General features: G+C 36.4%; 6 protein-coding genes across 6 annotated transcripts; 3 read left to right on the top strand and 3 right to left on the bottom strand.

The window, feature by feature from the left end:
* The first annotated feature begins 466 nt into the window (after positions 1 to 466).
* Positions 467 to 3,169, top strand: LOC6649135 (protein NipSnap). Its single transcript, XM_023179007.2, has 6 exons — positions 467 to 584; positions 981 to 1,098; positions 1,735 to 1,914; positions 2,014 to 2,307; positions 2,370 to 2,512; positions 2,578 to 3,169. The coding sequence occupies exons 2-6, from the start codon at positions 1,031 to 1,033 to the stop codon at positions 2,724 to 2,726; spliced, it is 834 nt and encodes a 277-aa protein (XP_023034775.1). The 5' UTR covers positions 467 to 584; positions 981 to 1,030; the 3' UTR covers positions 2,727 to 3,169.
* A 427-nt stretch (positions 3,170 to 3,596) lies between these two features.
* On the bottom strand, positions 3,597 to 5,370 carry LOC6649134 (zinc finger protein 346). The gene has a single exon (XM_023179006.2). The coding sequence runs from the start codon at positions 5,237 to 5,239 to the stop codon at positions 3,938 to 3,940; it is 1,302 nt and encodes a 433-aa protein (XP_023034774.1). The 5' UTR covers positions 5,240 to 5,370; the 3' UTR covers positions 3,597 to 3,937.
* A 306-nt stretch (positions 5,371 to 5,676) lies between these two features.
* On the bottom strand, positions 5,677 to 6,793 carry LOC6649133 (60S ribosomal protein L30). The gene is made up of 3 exons (XM_023179217.2): positions 6,720 to 6,793; positions 6,461 to 6,652; positions 5,677 to 5,938 (listed from the first exon to the last, which is right to left on the bottom strand). Exons 2-3 carry the CDS (start codon positions 6,625 to 6,627, stop codon positions 5,770 to 5,772), a joined length of 336 nt encoding a protein of 111 aa, XP_023034985.1. The 5' UTR covers positions 6,628 to 6,652; positions 6,720 to 6,793; the 3' UTR covers positions 5,677 to 5,769.
* A 1,181-nt stretch (positions 6,794 to 7,974) lies between these two features.
* LOC6649132 lies at positions 7,975 to 8,437 on the top strand. The gene has a single exon (XM_023179324.2). The coding sequence runs from the start codon at positions 8,118 to 8,120 to the stop codon at positions 8,427 to 8,429; it is 312 nt and encodes a 103-aa protein (XP_023035092.1). The 5' UTR covers positions 7,975 to 8,117; the 3' UTR covers positions 8,430 to 8,437.
* A 1-nt stretch (position 8,438) lies between these two features.
* On the top strand, positions 8,439 to 9,814 carry LOC6649131. The gene has a single exon (XM_002071225.3). It carries the CDS (start codon positions 8,496 to 8,498, stop codon positions 9,723 to 9,725), a length of 1,230 nt encoding a protein of 409 aa, XP_002071261.2. The 5' UTR covers positions 8,439 to 8,495; the 3' UTR covers positions 9,726 to 9,814.
* A 1,106-nt stretch (positions 9,815 to 10,920) lies between these two features.
* Positions 10,921 to 12,791, bottom strand: LOC6649130 (nuclear envelope integral membrane protein 1). Its single transcript, XM_023179270.2, has one exon. It carries the CDS (start codon positions 12,613 to 12,615, stop codon positions 11,164 to 11,166), a length of 1,452 nt encoding a protein of 483 aa, XP_023035038.1. The 5' UTR covers positions 12,616 to 12,791; the 3' UTR covers positions 10,921 to 11,163.
* Positions 12,792 to 13,190: the final 399 nt, after the last annotated feature.

Raw genomic sequence — 13,190 nt, 5'->3', positions numbered from 1 at the left:
GATTATGTATAAGTTAATTATTGTAATCTTACCAAACGAAATTATTGATTATATTGTTGAACTGAAGCCAAAGATTAAAAAACACAATGGATGAAATTGTACTTTAATATAATTTTTCTTAATTGTAACACGCATGTCAGAATCTTTTATTATGAACATCGTATATTATATGGAAATAACAAACACTCGAGAAAAAAAAAACAAAAATTAAAACCAACAAAAAACTGTAATTCAACATTGTTTTAATTATTGGATAGTGTCGACACTTGGATTGTCTGCTGTGGCCCTTTCACAAATAAACGAAAATTTAAAATGTAACAGGCATCGATAACAGACGGCAATACTTTCTCATATCGATAGACAGCCGGTGATAAGAGACGATACTATGTATATCGATTTGAATTAATTTCATTCGCCCCATCTCTAATTCGCAACATTTAATAAATTCCATTGTTTTTGCAGTTGTCCGAGTTTTTTATTTTCCTTTTTCAATATTTAACATTTGATTTAAATTATAAAACTTTTATTTAAATTATTTGAATAACAAGCCAAACAAAGAAAAAAAACCTACAAAACCATAAAAAGTAAGAGCATATATGAATTTTTTCTCCTTCTGTTGCATAGTGAGTGTATGTGAATGTTGCGTGGGTGTAATGAACGATGAGCAGGGGGTGGCGCTGAACCAGAATCAATCGACGCAGATAAATTTTTTTAAGAGCACAGAGGACGACCCCTATACAGACACACACATACTGTTGCAATTGTTGCTGTTGTTGTTGTTGGCGCACTTGTTTGCCGCTCTGACTCTGACTTCACCTTGACTAAAGTACACGAGGGCAATGCAAAAACAAATTGTTAAATGATAACAGTTAACGGGCAAAAACAAAACCAACAATATATAAAATAAATAATAATAAATTTATACCTTATTTACATATATGTATATGTATGTTTCTCTATATATATTCTCTCTTCAACAGTTTCGCTTTCATCTTTCTCCCGAATTGTTCATATTGCATTTGGTTGAAAAATGCTGAAACTACGCAACATCTGGTCAACTGTGGCCAATGGCAACGGACACCTGACTCCTGCCGTCCGGTAAGATAATTATTTTCTGTACATAGGTGTCATCTATAGTCTACTTTTTCGAATAGCAAACAAATGTATATGTATACAGTGTGTTAAAACTTATACGCAAAGTACTTTGTGACAGTGAAATATGCTCTATATACATACATATACCTAACAAACATATGTCCAACCAAGCAACATCGGATTCTTTGAATCAGAAATAAGTCCAGCAGAAAAATCTTTGCTTTTGTCGATCCATTTCTAATATATCAAAATATTTTTGTTTAATATTAATTAAAATATAATCTTTTCTTATATGATCTTTTAGTAAAAAAAAACAAAGATAAGATTTGGATATTCATTTTTTTTCCATAGCTGATTATTGTTTTCTAATCTTATAAGCACATAAAATGAGATAAGACCTTCTAAATAGGTGAATATGTTTGCCCAAAATCGAAGTTCACAAATTTTAACCTTTAATATTTATTATTGTTAAGATTATGACCAATATTTAAAAATATGGATGCATTGTCATCTTTATGTACAAGGATTTAAAAAATGACTTACTAACAAAGATAATACGAAAATTGATAAACTGCGTATTCGTTTCAATTAAATTTTATGGTAATTGTAAAATTTGTTGTTTTCCCACCTTTTTTCCAGATCTATTTCAACAACGGCAAATTGCAAAGATTCGGACTCATGGTTTTCGAAATTGCTTGTACGTAAAATTGAACCAACCAAGGAATCGCATAGTCGCATGCTGAGCGATAAGGAAATTATATATGCATTACATACGCATAATGTGAGACCTGATTCGATGAGTAACTACCTGAATAACTAGTGAGTGGCAATTCATTTTAAAACTCTCACATAATCAACCTATTTAAAGCCACATTTTTTTTTTAATATTCTTTCTCATTTGCTAAAATTCCATTGCAGTAAAACTACGGTGGCTTTAATTAATGACAAAAAGGCGAACCTTTCGTGCAATTTGGTTGCCTCGTGGACCGTTCAGGTGGGCGACATGGATCAGTGTTTACACTTATGGAAATATACGGGTGGCTTTGAGAAAATCGATCAGGCCAAAGAGGATCTATGGAATGATGCCGAATATCTTAGCTTAATGAACGAACGTTCGAAATTTCTACGTTCCCGGCATTTGCAATATCTGTTGGCCTTCAGTTATTGGCCTCAGATAGCTAGTCGTTCGGGCAAAAATATCTACGAAATGCGGTAAGATTCTATTTAATTATTAGAGTAAAGAATGCAAATTATTGATTGATTATTCTTTATAGTTCATATCGACTGACACCTGGCACCATGATTGAATGGGGCAATAATTGGGCGCGTGCCATTAACTTCCGCAAGCACAATAATGAGGCATTTGCTGGATTCTTCTCCCAAATTGGTCGCCTATATAATGTTCATCATATTTGGTGTAAGTAACATTATATTCGAATCAAATCTATGAATATGCGAATACTATATGATTTCATATTGCAGGCTACAAATCGCTGCAGGATCGCAAAGAGACCAGAGAAGCCGCCTGGCGTTCACCTGGCTGGGATGAATGTGTCGCCTATACTGTCCCCCTAATCCGTGACATGCATTGTCGTGTTTTGGCCCCAACTGAGTTCTCGCCAACACAATAAAAACACACACACACACAAAACCCTCCCCCACACACACACATATATATATATATATATATATATATATATATATATAATACGAGTATATACCCATACATATGCTTGCATGTCTCATGCTCTAAACAATGATGATAATGATAATGTTGTTTCCCTTTTCCGTTCCTTGTTAAATAGTTTTGGAATTATTATTATTAATTTTTCTTCAAATTCTTCTTTGTATATAATGCATAGAACTTTTATTACAACTATGTTTCCTCTTCCTTTTTTTTTTTTTTGCCTAGTATTAAGTCTAAAATGCATTTGTTTTTCCTATTCTGAGCTATGTATGACCTTTGAATTTAACAAAATTGAAAACGAGAAAAAAAAAATCAAAAAACAAAAAAAGAAGAAAAGAAAATTTACGAGATAAAAGCGCAAAATAAATCTGCATTTATTGGTACTAATTACTTTGGCTTCTATAATAATAATTTTTAAATCCAGAAACTGTTGTCGTATATATGTATGTCAGATGATGGAGATATATATATATATTTTTTTTTTTTTTTTTTTGTGTTTCATCTTCACTAGAAAAATAGATTGCACTTAACCTATAGAGATTTCAGAATCATTTAGAAATATATGGGTTAATCAGCTATTTGAGATTTGGTTACAGGTCACAACTTGGCTAAAATTATCGTATTTAAGAGCTAAAGTTGGGGATTAAAATTGAAGTTTTCGTAGTTTATATATATATCTATGCATATATACACTAACAATTTAAATTTAAAACTAATAATTAATGAGATTGACTGAGACTGCATACTGCTTAAGTACTTACATAAGTTTTTCTATTTCCAATTGTAAATCAAATAAGTTTGATGCCTTTCGTAATTGTTATTTTAAATCAGATTGAATGGAGCTAATACGAATTTAATCAGTTGTTAAATAACTTACGTAAACACAATAGGTACTGAATTTAGAACTAGATTATGCAATGATGTCTAAAAATATACATTCATCAAGAGGTATCCGCCGTAAGTACTTTCCAGATTCAATTGGGAAAAATGGAAATGGTGAATGAAAAACCAATGCAATTTTGTTTTCTTCTATCGTGTGGATTTAAACAGAAACGAATACATATATGTATGTATATTTTAGACATAAATATTATTGTATTTATATATATGTATTTATACGTATTTATATCTACATGCATAGTTTCTATTGCTTATTTATTCCGCAATTTTGCTGCTCTCCGTCTGGGCAGCAGTCGTCTGTTGTCTAACCATTTTAATATGCTTCTTGCCAATGAGATGCTGCTGCAAAATGGTCACATGATTCATATACTTATTGCATAGCTTGCAATAATATGAACCAGATGGAGTTCTATACATGGACAGATCACCAACGTCAAAATTCTCTGTGACAGCAGCAGATAGAAGTGATGATTCGGGAAGTGATGAGAGTGGCTGCTGCTGCTGCTCCATGGCTGAAGGATTACCACTGGCATTACGAAGATTCTTCTGATGCTTACTGCCTTCGCAATGCATTTGCATTTGAGATGGTGAAGTTACATTAATTTTACAGATATCGCAGGTTAGACTATCATAGAGTGATGCACCGGAGGCTGCAGGCGAGACGGGTATATGAGATGGATCAACAACCATCAATGGTTGTTCCTCTGGTGGTGGTGGTGCTGCTGATGCTGCTGTTAGTTGAGGTACCGTTTGCTGCGGCTGTTGTTGTTGCTGTTGCTCTTCAGCAATGAACATAACACCGATGCCAAAACGTCTGTCCGTCGGAGGTTGCTGCTGGAGGTGTAATGTCTCTCCTACTTTGCTGCCAGTCCTTACCCATTTGCCTTCGTTTGTGTAATAGCCGGCACCCGATGGCTTCGAACGCCTCTGCTCCACCAGTTTGTGTTTACGTCCGGCGTAATGTTGGCGCATATGTGGCGTCGATGTCAGTGCCAAATCGCAGAGATCACAATGAAAGGCATTGGGACCAATTGGCCCTTGCTTGATTAGACGTTTAATGGGCGGCAGTTGGAGGCCAATTTCTGTATAGTTTTTGGCCAACCAAGCGCTAATATGACGATCATGCGATTTGGATTCGTAGTGATCCCGGGCACTCTTCATCGATGTCATCTGTGTCTGGCAAAGCTTACATGACAGGGGCTTAATCAGTTTGTTCAACTCATCAGGATAACTTTCGTCGCGTCCTGGAAACATTACCAACGATGCAGGGCTCCCGTCGCCATTATTAATTGTGGTAGTGATTGGGAGTGAGTCAATGCCGTTGCTTGGCTTTTGTTTCTTTGCACGTGGTGGTGCATCCACTTCCACATCTGCGTACATTGCATGTTTGCCCGGAGGTGTGAACCGTTTCGCGGCATCCAACGGTTCCTCTTTCGATCGATGCGGCAACGCGACACTGCGATTGCCTGGCTCCCCTTGCGACAGTGCTGGAGGTGGAGCTGATCCACCAATTAGCAATGGTATATGATAACCGCTTAGATACTCCGAGGAGCTCATTTTCTATTAATCTTTTTACTTTTGATTTTGCTTCTTCAAGCAAATCGAATTTTTTTCAAATTGTCATTTACTTAGAGATGGGGCAATGCCTGGGTTGGGGTGACCTAGCACCGTGGTTCATGGACTGTTAAAAATTGTATGTAATTTGCAGCGTTAATAGAATGAATATAAATATCGTTGCAAAACTTCGTTCGAGAAGGATTTTAATATTTTCCACAATTTCCTCAATAAAAATAATAAAAACTACTTAAATTTCTGTGTGACATCATTAAAGAATTAATATTCCATAATAAACACAAGTTTCGTAATTGTTCCTAAATGTGGCCCACTGTGCTGCCAAAGCGCATGCTTACAATCGCACGGAAGGAGCTCCACACGTTATAACGGGTTATCGATTAATATCGAATGCCCAAATCTCAAAGCAAAAGAATAAATAATTCAATTTTTGTTTTTTGTTTATTTCAGCATTTGCTTTCTTTTAGATGTTGTACAAAAATGAAAAACAAACGACGTCAATAACGAACTCCGCTTTAGTTGTCGGGCAGAGAACGAATAATGTCCGAATCTCCGGGATCGGTAATGGACATGGTGCACACACGGAAGTATTTACCGCAAGCGGTACCCAATTCAATGTTGGTGCCGGTGTAATGCTGAACCTCAGTCTTGGCCAACATAGCGTAGTATTCAATCTCCGATTTCCTGCATTAATAAATTTACAGAAAAGGGAAACAAGTTAAATAAATATACTTGTCATTGCAAACCAACAAAAAAGTTAATGGAAAGCAATCAGAAAGAGTCTCTAGTAAAATAATATAGATTCGTCATGGCCCTCGGCAATACGATTATCATCATAGTTTGTGTAAAACAAATGGGGGAAAAAAATGAATGGAATCAGAGTAAATGCAAATTTCTTACCCAAGCATGCGGCTGTCATAAACTGGAACCATTTGGAGAAGGAGGCACTTAGTCCTTCTATCTTCTGCTGCTTGAACGGCTGAGAATTTCTTTCACATACACGTCGTATTGACTACTCCATAGTTTCCATATTAATTATATGAAACTCATATTTCTCAGTCCGCCATTACAGACAGACTCCATATGGTTCCAACAAACAACAACAGGTTATGTTTGGATATGGTTAGAAAAATGGAAATCTACTTCTCAGTAGCAATTTGCACTATTCTTTTCACAATCTATCACATTTGAGTTGGTCTTTCTCACCTCAAGGCGGGGGTATTGCTGGCAATCAGGACCAATTTGGCTTTGCCCTGGCGCAGGGTCTTCAAGGTTTGCTTGTAGCCCAAGCAATATTTGCCGGATTTCATCACCAAAGCCAAACGGCTGTTGGTGCTTTCCAAAGCCTTCTTTTGTTTCTTTACTGCAACCATTTTGTATGCTTGATTCGTAAATTAACTGCAAGATTTTCAATAATAAATTGGTTAGTTACAAAACTTTTCACCAGCCTACTGCAATTATGTACCTTCGTCGATGACGGACGCTGTCAAAAAGAAAGAAAATAGGCCAGACCGGAAACACGTTAGTTCTGACATAAAAGTGTTGACAAACAATTAAATAAGTTATCGATAGCTAAATACGTTTTAGGTTGCCAGATGCATCAAAATACTTAAAATTGTTAAGGCGGGATAATGTATGTGCGTAAAGTTAGCCACACTGTTAATGCCGAGTTATCCACAACCCTCTGTTAACCCACTGTTAACCCACTGTTAAGTTTTTTGCATTTTTGATTTTCAATTTTTCAGCTATTTAATAACTATTTTAAATGAAATAAAGTTTAATATGCTCAAAAATATATCAATCTATTGTTTTTATTCACTTTTGGGGGATTTTGAGCATTCTATATATTTACAATTTGTCCATGAAAATGGGCATTTTACGTATTCGTTCAGCACAGCTCCAAAGGCACAGCTCAATGACAATGAAATGCCAGAATTTTCCCCAATTATTCATTATAATCCCCAAGAAATTTCAATGAAAACGTGTGAACGGTTTTCGAGAAAATTGCATTTTTGTTGACCACCCATGTTTTTCCCCATACAAAATATGCCAGAAATATGCGCCGACTTTGGCGAGAATGCACACTTTTCCAAGAACACAGCTCAATGGACATTGAATGCCAGAATGATCAATGGACTTTCAGGAATAAGTGCATAGAATTTTATTCAGAATGTGTGAAAGGTTTTCGAGAAATATGTAAAAATATATGGGTACCTCGATGAAATAAATATTTTTTGTGCAAAGCCAATTCGATCCTGGCTGGGAGAGATAACGACGATTTTCAGAGAGAAACTTTTATGAGACACTCTTGAAATATCCCCCAATCGAACAAGCTACCGTGCATTGCTTGATGCTGGCTCTGGGTTGAGATATTCGAGCTCAAATATGAATGTAATTTTATTTGCGATTTTTGTATGGAGCAAAATCATGGGTTGCTCCACTGATAAGCGATTTTCTCAAAAACTGCTCAGTAGATGTTAATAAAACTTTCTGGAGACATTCTTGAATATGTGGCGCTCATTTTGGCGTATAGTGCATTGCTTGATGCTGACCCTGAGTGGAGCTATGCTCCAAAATGTGGGAAGCCGATTTTTCCAGTGCAAATTTTTAATACTAAGAACTTTGAAAACCCCCCAAAAACTAGTTAAATCAATTGATTTTACTTTGCTTAACAAAATAAAAGTTTATTTCATCCGAAAAAGTTAGTAAATAAAGAAAAAATGAAAAATTAAAAATTGCAAAAAAGTTAACAGAGGGTTAACAGAGGACCGTCGTTAACTCGAGTTTAACATCGTCGCTAACTTTACGGACATTACTGGGAGCCGGCTAAAATACTGAGTGCCAATATTTCTTTAATTTAGGTATGGAACGTTTTGAAATGATAAAACAATTAAATGAACGCATGGTTTTTGTACCAAATATTGAGACACTGCCCATGGAGCAATTGGAGCAGATCTATAGAGGATTTATAGTGCCTCAACCACGCCGTGAGCAGAGAGAACGACAACAACAACCATCACAGAATGCGGAGACTGCTTTATCCCTGCCCTTGGAAATGGAGCAATTACGAAAGCGCATTCAAGTTGTCTCCATGGCTGAGAATAGGAAAAGGGGTATACAAAATGATGCAAATACAATCGCGCAACGCAAACGCATTAAGATGGACCTGCTCTGACCTCCAGTTTATACAATGCGCGCCAATCTCCATGGCTCTTGATAAGAATCTCTCGCATGAGTTGTCATGCGATCATTGAACGCAATGCATCAATATGAATTATGGCTGTGTCTATTGGTCATATCGTGGCTGCCTGGATATATAGCACAATCCTCATATGTGCTGCCTGATGAACTGAGCACCGATCTCGATGGCTATCAAGCGGTCTTAAGACGCACAGCAAATCGTGAAGATAAGTTGCAAATCTTTCAGACCCTTTGGGGTGCCATACGCAATGATTTCGCCAAGGATACGAATAAGGTTAAGAGCCTCTACGAACAATTGAGCCATTTCATAACCAAGGAGATGCCCTGCAGCAGTGGCCAACATTCCCGAGCCATCTGTGAACTTCAGCAGGAAGTGCGGCGGCATTTGCGCACCTTGATGGCTCAACATTTGAGCAATTTGCTAAATGCCAAGGAGCCAATAGGCTCGTATGGCATGGATATGGCAGCCAGTGTGGAACCGCGTCTAATACGGGATATACTCCATCTAATGATCGTTGACATATACTTCCATCGGCCGCTGGATCAATTGGTCTTACAGCTCGAGGAACTGCATGTGGCTAATAATGAGGTTAGCTATCGCATAATGATCGAATCCCAATTGACGCTCTATTGGCATTATCGTCAACTTGGCGACGACAACGCTGCTTACCTCTTCAAGTTGGCCCTGCTGTTGGGTAAAATCCAAACGAATCATATGTACCAGAGCATCGATGCGTCGCTGCAACGACGTGTCCAGGCAGTGCATAACAATTTGCCACCCGTTCTGGCTAATCTCTTTCATAGTCAAGGTTTCTGTCTTATCAATCGATTGCATCAGGAATATGTGTATACAACAATTTCCGATGATTTCAATTATGGCTTGAATGGACGTCAGGTCTTTACATGGCATGAGAAAAACTTCACCGATTCGGCTGGAATCATACGAGCCTTTGCCCAAGATCGAGAGAACGGCCGCTACGATGGCAATCCGGTTTTCTCATTGCGCAGCGAACTCTTTAAATGGTATTTCTTCATAGATCCCAGTCAGGATAATCGTTTGGCTGCCCTACGCACTGGCCAACCGAGTTCATCGTCCAGTTACTGGACCATTAGCATTGTCGATCCGAACTATTTGATGCTAAAACAACGTGATTTATCCCTATGCTCGGATCGAATGCATGACAATGAGCGACGCCTCATCAAAATGTTGCCAGGTCCACCATCAAATGCCTGCCAATGGCAACCAATTCAGTGTGTTCCTTCCACATGAGAGGGGACACAATTCGATTTACAATTTGGTTTTTTATTTCTCCAAAAAAGTTGAATAGAATATCAATAAAATCTATACCTACATCTATACATATATAAATATTTAGTCTGTGTTTGCTTAAAATTCTAATACATTGATTAAGAAAGGAATATATATTTATGTATTTTTTTTTCAGTACACTGCTGGTCAGTAGTTTAGACTCGCTACAATTACTTAGATTTTGGCATTTTCTTTTTTCAATGTTAGTATTATAATTTTTTTTTTTGTATTTTATTAACCATTTAAATGGCTAATAAAAGAAAAATATCCATTAAGCCATGATAAATTCTGATTTCACATAGATCTAGATCGAAATAAAGATATATACCAGCGATATGCATTGAATTATATCAAATAAAATTGTACCAAATTAGTTAAACTATTACAAATAGTTAACTAAATTTAGTATACAAACAAAATATGAAATTTAAGCAATTTGTATCTAATCTACTGACCAGCAATGTTTGTATATCAAATCTTAGAATCTATTTCACATAAAGTCGACATTTCTATGCTAAGCACATCAAATATATATATACGTACGTATGTTTGACAATATTTATCTAATATATAAAAGTATTATCCATTTGAATTGTCTTTAAAAGTTCAAGTTTTTTTTTTTTTTAACGAAAAACTTGATTCATTATATAGGAATCAAAGTATATATGTATTTGGTTTTGGTGGTCGAGTTGCATTATGATTTTCACTTAAAATTCTATGGCATTAAAATTGATAATTTTTGACTTTCGCATAAAATGCTTATTTTGTTTTTGTTTTATTGTTTTTTTTTTCAAGCAAATTATTCTTAAAAAAAACTAACTAAATATATAACTTATGAAATATTTCTTTAGATTTCTAATATATTTGGCTTTTAGAGTAATAGAAAATGAAAATTGTCAGAGAGATTTTATGTAGTTTATAAAAACTTTTAAATACTTAGCATTTAATTTGAATTTTATTTTATTTTACAAATTTTATACCATCAAATAAGATGAAATTCTTTTTTAATCCATTACTACCAAACAAAAAAAAAAAAGACAATAAATTATAGTTAATATAAAAATATATGAGAAAAAAAAAAATAATCAACAACAAAAAGAAATGAAGTTTGGTTTTCAATGTGCAATGTATATATATATATATATATTCTGGCATTTTTTTAGCAACTATTTAGATGGAAATTTTAAAACTATTTCATGCTGAATTTCAGTCTCTGTCAGAATATATAAATATATATAATTATAAACAAATTACACGCATTGAATAGGAAATAGAACGAAAAACACAAACCAAGGAACGATTTGGACTTGGACATAAACATAATCCTTTCGAGACAAATCTTTGTTCTGAGTGTCTTAAGTAAGTGATGAGTCTTTTGGTTATCAAATGAAGTTTGTCTTTAGTTCTCCTCTTCACCGTCATCCTGCTCCATATACACATCATTATCGTCATCGCTGTCGCTATTGTCCTGTGGTGGGGGATGACGTTGTTGTTGCTGCTGCTGCTGTTGTTGTTGTTGTCGTTGACTATTATTATAGTTGTTGTTGTTGGCGACATTGTTATATGGTTGCATCATAACATCATGATAACGTCTTGGCGTATTATTTAAGCCAGTAGAACGACGATTTGCCAATGGACGATAATACATATTACATTGTAGATAATCTTCAGTTTCGAACTCCTCGGCGCCCTCCTCACGCATCGATTCCTCAATGGTACGGGAATAATCTTCAATTTCCTCATCAAACAAATGCGGTTCACCATTGGCAAAGCAGGCAAAACGCATGGGATTCCGCAATGAGCTCATTATATTCCATTGCCGGCAATTGGGACTATTGACATATTCCCGTAGCTCGGCCAGAGATTTGGCCGTTTCGTTTACCGTCTGATGATAGTATTCCTCCTTGGTGAGCAAACGTCGTTGAGGCGGAAAACGCCGACGATAGAAACTCCGGCCATAGTTCAATAAGGATTGTGGAAAATAGTGTGCCACAAATATCATGACCATTATGAAAATGGCGGCATTTGTATGCCAACTGGCAAAATAGATCAAAGCACCGCCAATTGCCTGCAGTACCCATTTGATGATGTTCTGTGACCGAGGATTACGTGGCGGACCAATACGGTAGCAGATGAGAAACGATATGATGCCGGTGACAACCAAATACCAGAGCACATACCCACGATACACCAGCAGGATGACTCTCAAATTGTCCATCAATTGCTTAATTATATAGAAGCCAATGGTCCAGCCACCAATGATGACGCCATACATCATGGGACGACGGGGAAAGAGCTTAGCAAACATGACTATAGTGACCAATACGGATGCACATATGCCCAGAGCAATGCCGGCCAGATAATAGAATACCGAATTTTTGGCCATATGTTGGCTACTCCAGAATATCAATATGCCCAAAAGTATCTGGGCAATGCGCCATATATCCACCTGATAATGCAAGAGATTCACATTGTATGGCTGTCGTGAGGCAATGCCCAGACATTGCGGCTCAAATGGCGACAACTGGACACGCTGACGCTTCTGCGAGAACAGGGTGATGCTGAATAGCGAACGCTTCTCCAAATAATGCTCCATCACCTCCTCTGGGGTACGTCCCCCGTATTCGGTGTAATCATCATTCGCTATGGACAGTTGGAATTCCAGAGTTTCGAATAGGCTCAACAGTGAGTACCGTTTGCCCTGATAGCAATACGTTCTTAATGTGTTCGATCCGTACGCATTGTCGGTTATATCAATAGTTGTCCCCGGCACCAAAAAAACGACATCGGCCTTTGGTGTCACAGCGTTTATGCTTAATGGCAGTAGCAAGAATAGCCACAGGTTAAACATTTTTCTTTCAATTGCAGGTCCAAAGACCGCCTCAGAGTCAGAGCAAGGAATATGAAACAACAAAAAAAAATGCGATAAAAATAATTTTAAAGTTTTTTCGATGAATTTTCACAGGCCACTAGTGTGACCAGGCTATGCAGCACACAAAAACGGCAAAACGGTGCTGTGCAACACTGACGGACTAGTTGGGCGAATTGACTGGCTGGGCAAAAATCGGTTGCCGGCTTTTTCTTTTTTTCTGCCAGTTCTGAAGCTTATCGATCACTTATAATCGATATCAGTTTTAATAATTGTAATCGATATAGCAATCGTATAATTTTGCATCACTATTAAAGTATTTCGCAACTTGTGAAATTTGAAATTTGTGAATCACAAATTGTAGAAACTAAAAAAATTGCCAAAAATTCAATAGAAGCAAAAACCGCGATTTTCGGAACTGGCAGATGAATATTATAGATACAAAATTAAGAAACAAATTCCATATTAAAACATTGAATTCAATTTTAAAAAAATTTATTTCTTGTTACTGAAATGTTGTTTATTAAAAATTTCTTAATTTATAAGGTAAGATGAAG

This window comes from Drosophila willistoni, assembly GCF_018902025.1.
Source record: "Drosophila willistoni isolate 14030-0811.24 chromosome XL unlocalized genomic scaffold, UCI_dwil_1.1 Seg141, whole genome shotgun sequence".
NCBI classification, from domain to species: domain Eukaryota; kingdom Metazoa; phylum Arthropoda; class Insecta; order Diptera; family Drosophilidae; genus Drosophila; species Drosophila willistoni.
This window is presented reverse-complemented; position numbering and strand designations above follow the sequence as displayed.